Source organism: Parus major, chromosome 14, assembly GCF_001522545.3.
Source record: "Parus major isolate Abel chromosome 14, Parus_major1.1, whole genome shotgun sequence".
Taxonomy (NCBI): Eukaryota; Metazoa; Chordata; class Aves; order Passeriformes; family Paridae; genus Parus; species Parus major.
The window spans coordinates 12,660,223-12,670,705 of record NC_031783.1 but is presented as its reverse complement, the minus strand read 5'-3'; the positions used below and the strand labels follow the sequence as shown (position 1 = coordinate 12,670,705).

At 52.0% G+C, this 10,483-nt stretch overlaps 1 protein-coding gene across 1 annotated transcript; it reads right to left on the bottom strand.

Moving 5' to 3' along the window:
* Positions 1 to 147: 147 nt before the first annotated feature.
* Positions 148 to 9,544, bottom strand: AP5Z1 (adaptor related protein complex 5 subunit zeta 1). Its single transcript, XM_015643245.3, has 17 exons — positions 9,437 to 9,544; positions 9,091 to 9,228; positions 8,523 to 8,709; positions 7,419 to 7,560; positions 6,409 to 6,521; positions 5,764 to 5,932; positions 4,952 to 5,092; positions 4,552 to 4,589; positions 4,310 to 4,472; positions 3,896 to 4,074; positions 3,254 to 3,396; positions 2,362 to 2,511; positions 2,045 to 2,156; positions 1,551 to 1,648; positions 1,157 to 1,289; positions 813 to 1,027; positions 148 to 650 (listed from the first exon to the last, which is right to left on the bottom strand). Exons 1-17 carry the CDS (start codon positions 9,475 to 9,477, stop codon positions 386 to 388), a joined length of 2,427 nt encoding a protein of 808 aa, XP_015498731.1. The 5' UTR covers positions 9,478 to 9,544; the 3' UTR covers positions 148 to 385.
* Between the last annotated feature and the right edge of the window lie 939 nt (positions 9,545 to 10,483).

Genomic DNA, 10,483 nt, shown 5'->3' with positions numbered 1-10,483 from the left:
CTTCCAGCTGACACAGGTCTTTGCCTGATCTCCTGCAAGGAGAGGCAAGAAAAGCAGCACGTGCAGGTGTAGTCAGAGCAAAGGGGAGGGGAGAAATACATCTCCCTCCAAAGGAACAGGGTGTGCTGGCACCATTCACTCTCCTGCAACATTTGCACAAATCCACCAGGATTTTCAATGTGTGCTCACCAGGAAGGGATAAGACAAGCTAAGGAGATAAAAAAGCAACAGGCACTAGGACACAGAAATACAAACAGCCTCAGCTCTCCTTATTCCTATTCTCTGTTTCATTCACAAACATTTGTTCCTCTTTTCCAGTTAAGATCAGGGCCTCAGCCTTGAGTGTCAGCAATGTCCAGTGATTTACTCCAGAAACCTCCTGCCCTCACCCTGGCATGGAGCCTGGAGCAGGCTCCAGGAGCTGGGTGACCATCCTCAGGGCCAAAGGGAGGGAGTCATTCACGTCCCTCTGAAACTGTGTGCTGGCCACAGGGGGGGTGAACACAAACTGAGCCACGCTGGGCATTTTCAGCAGGTTCATGAGCTCAGTTGCTCGAATGAGGATCTCCTCAAGGTCTTCCTCGCAGTAAACAGAGGTGACAGCAGGGCTCTGCACAAATGTCCTCATCTTGGACAGGAACATGGACACTCTGCAGGAGAGAAGGACAATGAATCCCACTCCTCCAAACTGTTCCCTTACACAGCTCACCTCTGTCATTTTTCAGCTGCCAGCCTCAATTATTAATTACCACCACCAAACCCACATTCGGACCCACGAGACCTGCACCTTTTAACCCTTTGCCAGTGCTCACCTGGGGATCAGGTCCTGGCTGCGGGCTGCCAGCTTGGTCAAGGTGGCCATGAGGACACTGATGGCACGGGGGGCACAGCTGGGGGTGCTGGCCTGTGGCCGGAGCTGGGTGATCTCAAAGAGCACAGCCTCGAGGGTCTCGAAGAAGCGCGTGATCTGCTCCACTGTGCAGCGCTTGTCGTAGGACACCGACAGGTACTCACCAACAGCCCACACCTGGGGCCAGGACACAGGGAAGCACAGGAAAAGGGAATGGAATGGTTTTTAGGGAATAGAAAATCAGGTTAGCTAATGCTAGGAGAGAGGAGGAGAGGGAAGGTGAGCAGCTGTGGCAGCCCTGCTCACCATGTGGGTGAAGATGGCCTCCTTGCTCTGGATGTTGCTGACAGCTCCGGAGAACTCCAGGATCTCTGTGGACAGCTCCACCACGAGCGCAGGGCGCAGCCTGCAGAGCATTGCCAGCTGGGAGCCCAGCACCCTGGAGCAGAGAGAAGGGCACAGCTCAGACCAGGCAAGGTGGTGATGCCCAAAGCCAGGAGGGGCTGGCAGCAGCCAGCCACTGGGACAGGGCTGTATCCTCAGGATGTTCCCAGCTGGGATGAAGGTGCAGCCCCCATTTTGCACCCTTCAAAGATATGTCACAGTGGGGACTGGGCCAAAACTGAAAAGGCTCCTGGGCTGCCCTGGGATGTCAGGAGGAAGGGCTGGGAGCTGGGCTGTGCCTCCTGTTTCATCTCACCTGTACACATCCTCTTTAAACGCTGGGATCTCATAGAGCTGGTCACTCCTCTGCAGCAGCAGCACCACCAGCTGGTTTATCAGAGACTCATCTGCAAACTGAAAGCCAGCCCTTGTTTCAGCAGTACCAGTGACATCCAGCAGTCAAACCCCAAAATAACCAGCCAGGTGAGAGCTGGCAGAGAAACTGCCTGATCTAGGAGGGGAGCAGTGCACAAAGCAGGTATCAGGCTCTCACTGTGCTCTCATCTCTCTCCTTTACAGCTGGCTGAGAGCACAGAGTGAACCTGACACTGCTCCACTGAGCTCTTCAGTTCCTCTGGATCAAGTGGCCAGCTCAGTGCTGGCTCATGCCAGTACAAATCCCACCCTCCCCTCATGCACCCCTCTCTTGGAGCTGCAGCATCTTCACAATTTTGCTTCTATGACTGCTCTTCACATAACAAGAGATCCCTGTGGCGTAACTGGGAACCAAACTTCCCCAGAAGGACCCACCTCTGCCACCACCCTGAAAAAGAGCTCCAGTAAGACAGGGACAGCCTCTGCACACTGCACCACCCTTGGGCTGCCAGCCAGGGATCCCAGCAGCTGCCGAAGTGGAACCAGACTGTGGGCAAAAGAAGAGTGACTGTTGAAGGTTTGTTCCCAGTTGCCCTTCCCTATTCCCCACAGGGCCTTTGAGTGCTGGCAAAGCTGACAGAGGGGAGAGAAATCCACCTCAGACCAGCTCAGAGCAGCTGTGCCTCTCCCAGTAATCCCAGTGCTGCCTCCCAGAGCTGCATGGCTGAACCACACTCCAGGCAGGCTCCTACCTCTCAGGGGCATCCTGGGGAGCAGACTTGGTGCGGAGGAGATACTGGAACATGCTCTTGTAGAGGGGATGGCGAAAGGCCTCCAGACACGTGGCTGGCTTCACAGCTGGGTCACCCCCAGCCTTCTCAGAGGCAGGAAGAGCAGCTGCCCTAGCAGGGAACACACAGAATGTGCTGCACTGTGAGAATGGGCCAGGGCAGAGCTGGGATCCTGAACACTGCTGTGGTTGAACACAAGTTGGTCTAATCTAGGCTCTCTGGAAGCCAGAGGGACAACCTGATGAGTTCAGGTTCCCCATATTCAGGCAATAGTTCCAGACTTGCTTCTGTGTCATGCCTGGAAAAGGGAAAAATGACACTCTGTATCCCTCAGTCACCCAAGCCCACCAAATTCTGCCTCTTTTCTAAGCACTTGAGAAAGAGCTGTAATGTCAGGAGGACAAGGTAGAGAAGAGGTAGAGCCAGTTCCAGTCCTACCCCATCTTCATGGAAACTCACAGCTCTAAGATCTCAGGAAGATAATTCTGTGTGCCTCCAGGAAAACAGAGCAAAAAATAGGGCTAAGAGCAGGAAAGGAAGACCAGGTATTTCACCTCTGTATTGAGGTGGTAGCTCATGGAAGCCTCAAACATGTGGCAATCATTTGGAGTTGGACAGGGAGAGGGGAATGGTAACAGAGACAGTCCAGTACTGAAATGTGAGAGCTGGTCACCTTCTCTTCCCATGTACAACACATTACTAGGAAAACTGGCTGACATCTGTGCAGCCTTGTGTTAACCTGACTGCAGTGATGCCTCTTGCTCTGTGACAGCTGAGGCTCAGAAGTGTGCACTGGGCTTTGGTCAGTGGTATGATGCTGATTAACAAGTGAAAGGAAGGGAAGGTGCATTACCTCTGCTGGATGTCCAGAGCTGCTGTCAAACAGGGCAGGTCAAGCAGCAAATGGAAGATCTCAATGGTTGTGCCTGGATCCAGCAGAAATGGGAGAAGGTCCACAAACTCAGAGATCAGAGGTGGGCTGTTCCATGCCAGGAACTGCAAGGAACAAGCACAAACTGCTGCACTATCCCTGCTGCTCCATCACACACCCAGACAACTCCACACTGTGACCAGATGGGATGGGGAAGGGAAAGTCACTTCTGCAGAGCAAAACCAGAACAGTCTGAGGGCTTGGTCAAAACCCATGAGCCTGTTAGAAGCTCAACACAGGCCTCTGGCAGCTGGTTCAGTGGCTGGCAAACTGCAACTCACTCAACTTTTCCAGAAACAAAGTGCTGTGTCCTGTGTTCACTGTGCTCCCCAGCCCTCTACAGTCCTGCCAACCCAGACTCTTCTCTCCTGGCAGTGCTAAACACACCCAGAACCCTCCACCCCTTCAAACTCACACTCATTTTGTAACAATCCTCCTCGCCTCTGCTCTCCCTAGCACTGCCATGGAGGCACATGGAGGGCTCTGGGGTGCAAAAAGGAAGTTCTAGGGCACAGAAGGGGATGTGAAGCAGGCTCTTCCCTCTGCTGCTCCAACACATTGTACCTTGAAGAGATTTGGGAAGCTCTGCCTGAATATGCTGGAGGAGTCTGTGAGGAGCTGGCTGTTGTCTTTGCAGAACTGGACAAATTCGAAGGCCAGTGATGGGTTGTGGAAGAGCTGAGCTGGGATATCAGTGAAGAGGTGTTTGTAGATGGCATCTGAGTCCACAGCTGCCAGTTTGCCTGGGAGGACACAGCACCTCGCTGAGCACAGCTCACCCAGCAGCCCTGCCAGGGCTCCAGGGGCTAAGAGACATATGGGTTATGTTCCTCTAAAGAGCAGGGGACTCTCCAGCACCTGGGTCTCTTAGGGTGGGATCATCCATACCAGAGCACAGGCAAGACTGCCAGGACAAAAGGCTGTGCTGGAAAAGGCATGACTGAATTGTGCAAGAGGGGGTGGGAGCTGAAGACTTACTGTGGTTCAGGAAGAACTGGGCAATGGGCAGCAGGGCCCTGGCATAAGTGGCATCCCCACAGATCCTGCTGTGCAGGATTTTCAGGAAGGAGACAGCACGGCACACGTAGGAGGAGTCCTGTTTGCAGATGATGTCCATGATTGTCACTGCCTCAATGAGACACTGCAGGAGAGCACAGAGTAAGACTGGAATGGGGGAAGCCACAACTCCCAGAGTTTGAGCCCCACCTCTGTGTGCTTACAGCTTTCTGCAGGTCTCCATCTTCTTTCTTCAGGGGTCCTGCAGGAGAAATGAGTCCAAGTTAAGCCTTGAGCTCACACAGGAATATGAGGCTGTCAGTTTGAGCACTAACCCTGGCTTCAGGGCAGGCAGGAACACACACTGATCCTACATCAGGCCAATGAGAAACAAGTTCCACATCCTCCCCTGTGGGAGGCAGAACACGACTGCTGCCTCCAAATCCTTCCCAACACCCCAGCTCAGGGCTGGCCAGTGACTTGCCCCAGCAGCAGGCCCTATTCCCTAGGAGCCAAACTGTGGTTTCCAGGGAGTGAGATCCCAGCCCAAACATGCAGCAAACCAGAAATATTTTGGAGAACACTCCCAAGAGGACTCCCAGGAGGGCTCATGGCAAGACTCACGCCGGTTGCTCTGCTCGATGAGGCGCTGGCAGTACTCGAAGGCTTTGTCCCGCAGACGCTCCCTGGGGGGAAGCAGCCGCCCAGCCGTGGCTGTAGTGGAGACCAGGGATGTCACACACCTGTCCACTCCTGCTTTGTCATCTACACAAGAAACATCACACGTGTCAGCTCGTCACTGGCAATGTCACCCACGCAGCAGCCCAGCAACAGAAAGGCAGCTGAGTGTCCCCAGGTGCAGAGTGAAGAACAGCTGAAGGAGAAGGGAGTGTTACTAGAACACTAAGGAGATGCTGTCTCCCACCACCCAGGCCTTCTTTCCTAGGAATCCATGGGGCTTTGTCTGAAAACAGGAGACTCATCCAACAAATAACTCCCCAAGGAGGGATCAATAAGTATCAGTCAGGAGGTTTAATGATATTCCTTCCCAAACTTTCCCTGCTCCTAGTCTAAGATCTCTGAACTCTTGCCCATATTCCTTTTACTTAGAATCACAGAATGAGAGGATGCTTTGGGCTGGAAGGGACTTAAAGCTCGTCCAGTTCCAAAGCTCTTTCTAGGGGCAGGGACACCTTCCGCTATCCCAGGTTGCTCCAAGCCTTGTCCAATCTGGTCTTGAGCACTTCCAGGGATCCTGGGGCAGCCACAGCTTCTCTGGGCACCCTAAGCCTGGGCCTCCCCACCCTGAAAGGGAATAATTTCTTCCTAATATCTCATCAGTTTGAAAGAGAGATTGCTGGGTTGCTGGTGCAGCCACCTCATATGACATCTGAGAGCACACAGCCCTCTTGGGGCTACAGACCTTCAATCCCTACCTGAATTAAGGGTGCTCAGCTCCTTGCCCCCATAGCACAGCAGCCAGTTTCTCAGCATGGAGAAGGTCTGCACGTTGAGCCACTGGTCCTGTGTGTAGTGCTGAGCCACTGAGAGCACTGTGAAGAAGTCTGTGGCAACAGCACCGTCCACCTCTGTGATAGGAGCAGGCTGAGAGAAAAGATGCAGCAGGTCAGAGCCCCAGGGAAAGGCTGAGAGGGCAGGGAAAACCCCACTGAGCCCACAGAGACAAGTAGCCCTTGTCTGGGGTTCTGAAGGAGGGCAGAGAGAGAAAAGGCAGCTGTGCTGGATCCTTCTCCCCAGCTGAAACATTCAACTTTGCTACTTTGACACTGGTCCCAGTACCTTTAACTCTGAAGCACACGGTCACTAAAATACTCTTCTCTAAAAACTACTTCAAGGATCAAAGCTCTCATTCTACAGCTGAACTCCTAAATCTAAGAGCTGTAAATCCCCCTACTTTGCTTTCCCATGTGTCTCAATCCCACAAAAATTGCTGAAGAACAGCAGCACTTCTAGGCTACTGTTTTCCAAAAGAAATTCCAAAAGAATTCTGGGAACCCAAACCAGCAAGTACCAGACTAACAAATGCCCTTGTGAGGTCACCATGGCAACTCAGCACTCACCTGTTTGGTTCTGGGACTGGAGAAGAAGCCTCCAGAGGGCTGAGCCATTCCTTGCTGAATGCTTGCATACCTCAGCCAGTCAGCCATTTTTTTACTGACAACATTGGTCTGCTCTGTACAAGGGAAGTGACAGGGTCATTGCTAGACTGGGCAAAGAAGCAGCCTCTGCAATATGTCCCTGATAACCCTCAACTGCTGGGCTTTTTCTCCAGCCTGGATCACTCTCTGATCCAGCAATCCATAAAGAAATTGGTACCCCAAGGTGGATGTCCATACTCCTCACACTACCTCAGTCAGGGAGTCAGTGCTGGAACCAAGGACTCTGCTATCAGATCACTCAAGAGATGCTTGTTCCTTTGTCTCCATTCACAGCTGCTATTAGGAGGAATGTGCAAAAACACTGTCACTTTATTCTGGCAGTGTGTGACTTCAGCTTTGCAGCCAAAGGCACAACTCCTTCGATAGGAACTCACAGAAGCTGGGACAGGTGATCCTTCCTGCTCTGCCAGCCCATGCACCCAGCCCAACATCCTCCCCAAAGCTTCTCCAGCACACAAACCTCACAGGAAACTCGCAGAAATTCACTCTTGCTCACAACTCCCCAGCATTTTAAGCCTGGGATGCTCTCCTAGGTTAACTCATCACACTACCCATGCAGTGCTCCCTCTCTGATGAAGAGCACCTCTAGCTGTTTCTGCTGCCCTCTTGACCTGATGCACAGCCACATCTCTGTTTCTCTCTCTCTGCTTGATGCTCTTCAGGATAGCTAGTTTCACACTCCTGCTGCATCTGGAGACCTCAGCTAGAGTACATGATCCTGTTATACAAATCCATGGCCAGGATTTGCAAGGCCCAGTCACAGTTCTGTGTGGTGGAACACATCCCACCCAGTAAGTTCCCTTTCCTCGTAGCACAGATGTCACTTTTGACAGCAGTTTCCAACTGAGAGCCTTCTGATCACTACCAAGATCACAGCCAGGTGGCAATCTCAGCCCTTCCTATAGATTTACCTTCTGTTAGAGATTCTGGTGAAAGGCTGATGACATTTGCCAGGACAGGAAGAAGGAACCGAGCACTCTGACCCTCGGGCAGTCTTCTTTCAAGGACTTTCACAACACGCTGCCCCACAGCTGCCATTTCACCCTTACTTTCCTGAAAAATAAAGCAGAGGTAAAGATTGATAATCTACCATTACTAGAGACCAATCTCCTCCATCAGGCATCAATACCAAAGTGAAACAAAAAAGGAACTCATAGCACAGGGGATTTTACCACATTTTACAGAGATTCTCTGCAATTTGAATTCACAGATCCCAAACTATAGGGCTGCTTATGTGTGTTTTTACATTGGGGAACTGCAGGGCAGTCTCAAGGCTGGATATGGGAGAGAGGAGCTTTGTGAGGCAGTTCATAAGTAATACATTGCTGGTTCCTGTTTCATTTCCTTCAGTTAAACAAACTCAGATGAATGTCACAAACACTGGAGCCATTTCTAAGCACACAGTGAAACTCAGAACGAGAAGCTGCACAAAAATATTTTAACTTCAATAGGTACAATTAAAGTAAAAGAAGGAGAGGAAAAAGAGTAGTTTCCAGCTTGTTCCCTAGGCAGTGCTCAAAAGTAGGAAGGTCCTCATGTTTGGTTCTCTCCATGGAGAATCTGGACCTTTGAAGTGTCATTTCCATTTACAGAGTTACATGTTTTATGGGTTCTGTGTATGTTTTTTATATGTGAACATGAAAGCCAATATCGTAAGAAGAATAAAAAGAATACGTAAAATCTTTTTCTTTCCTCCCCAGGTTCAAGCAGCCCTGATTTGAAATCTATTCCAGCAGCCAGCTCTGAAGGATTCTTTTTTGCTTCCAGGACCCCAGTTTCTAAACATTACAATTTTAAGCAATTTTGTTGTTAAGTGCTACACACAAAAATTTGCTACTTTTTTTTTCCTAAGCAAAGTAGAATAATGAGATCCCTTAAATGAAGATGGAAATGCCTCTGCTTTTTCTTACGTATTTCCAATTGATTTTCACTCTCCTTGAGCTCAGGAGCAGGGAACAATCAAAGAGCAAATCCATATTGACAAGGGAAGATCTCTGACTTGACAGGTCATTTACCTGAGCCAGAAGGACGGAGGATACCAGGCTCAAGAGCTTTGTATCTTGAATCTCATCACAGGAGAGGATAAGATCATTGCAAGGTGACATCTCTCTCAGGATGGCAGCACATAACACCTGGATCTGCTCAGGACTTTTGGGTAAGCACAGCACTGTCTGCAACAGCTCCACAAACTTGCCATCAAGCCTGCAAGAGTCCCAGTAAACATCACTGCAAGGCGAGAAAAGATCCAGATGTTTATTTCCTGCATATTTTGGGCTTTGGGATGATCCCCCTTGACAGGGACTAATGCCACACATCATCTTTATTTCTGAGTGCTGCTCCTCAGTGCACTTCGACAGAGGGCTCAGTGACACCAACACTTGTTTATTTTCCTGCAAAAGGAGATGGGCACCTTCTGCTTAGCAAGGGGGTGAAAGGCAAAGCAGGGCGTTGTGGTTAAACTGAACTCAGGATTTTCAAGGCAGCGTGTTATTTTAAAGGCCTAACCCACACCTTTCCTTTCTTTTCGGTTAGGAAGGTAACGCTCTGCTCCTCCGAACACCCGAGACACACAAGGGCACTCACTTGCGGGGGTACTTGGTGGCGGCCACGGTGAGGTGCAGCCTCTGCAGCCCATCCACGGCCTCGGGGCCCGGCTCGGGGCCCTGCAGCAGGGCGGACACACGGGCGGCGAATCTCCGCAGCTCCTCCTCCTGGATCTCCCTGCCGGGGGACCCGGGGCCGTCAGGAACCCGGGCCCCCATTCGGGAAGCTCGGGGCTGGAGGGTTGGTACACACCGCCCTCCCTCCCCTCCGCCCGGCTCCCCGCTCAGCCCCGGCAGCTCCGCTCCCTCCAGCATCCCCGCCCGGGCCCGCGGGGTCCGTGGCGCTGCCCCGTGTCCCCCCCGTGTCCCCCCGTTCCCCGGCGCACCTCGCCTGCCTGAGGAAGCTCTCGGCAGCCGCCGTGAACATCCCGGCCCCGCCGCCGGCCGGGCCCGTGCCGCGGTACGCGGCCAAAGCCGTCCCCCATGGCGGGCGGTACAGCCGCGCCCGCTCCGGGGGCTCGCGGCGGCTGCTGCAGGAAGGTTCCGCCCGGCGGGAAGGCTCCCAGAGCCGAGGGGTGACCAAAATCCTCGCTGGTGGCAGCCCACGGACTGCTCCAGGTGCTGCTGTCATCATTCCCCACCTCAGGAGCATGAGGACAAATCTGGCTGCGAGGCCACCCCGCCCTAGGCACTCAGACCTATGGAGAACATCATTACACAGCAGAGGTGAGGGCTGGGGCTTCTAAGGGTGTGATGGTAAAAGACGATTTATTTCCCGCAACCTGTTCATAAAACAGAGCTTTCCAAAACAGGTACGAGATGTTAAACCCAGCTGCTCCAGTCTTCAGCACTCCCAGAAGTTAAAGATCCACCAGGACCTTCTCTCCTGACTGCTAACACGGCTGAAGCTCTCAGCACCATGCTGAACCTGCAAGGAGATGCCAGGGGATGGAACCTGGCACTTTGCCCTTTGGTAATTCCCTGCTCTGTGCTCTCCTGGCATTAAAGTTCATTAATATCATGCCTGGGTAATCAGCCAGCAAAGCAGCAGCACAGGGGGAGCCAAAGATAGGATAATATTAAAAGATGTCCCCCCCAAAAAGGGCTCTGGATGAATATATTTGCTCACTGTGTACTATTATTAAATTTTTAATTAGTTTGTCAATTAAAAAAAATCCTCCCTGTAAAAACTGAAGGGAGACTACAAGAAAGATGGAGAGAAACTTTTTACAAGGACATGGAGTGACAAGGGGGAATGGTTTCAGACTCAGAGGGCAGGGTTAGATGGGATTTTGGAAAGAAATTCTTCCCCATGAGGATGGGGAGGCCCTGGCACAGGGTGCCCAGAGAAGCTGTGGCTGCCCCTGGATCCCTGGAAGTGTCCAAGGCCAGGCTGGAAGGGGCTTGGAGCAACCTGGGATAGTGGAAGGTGT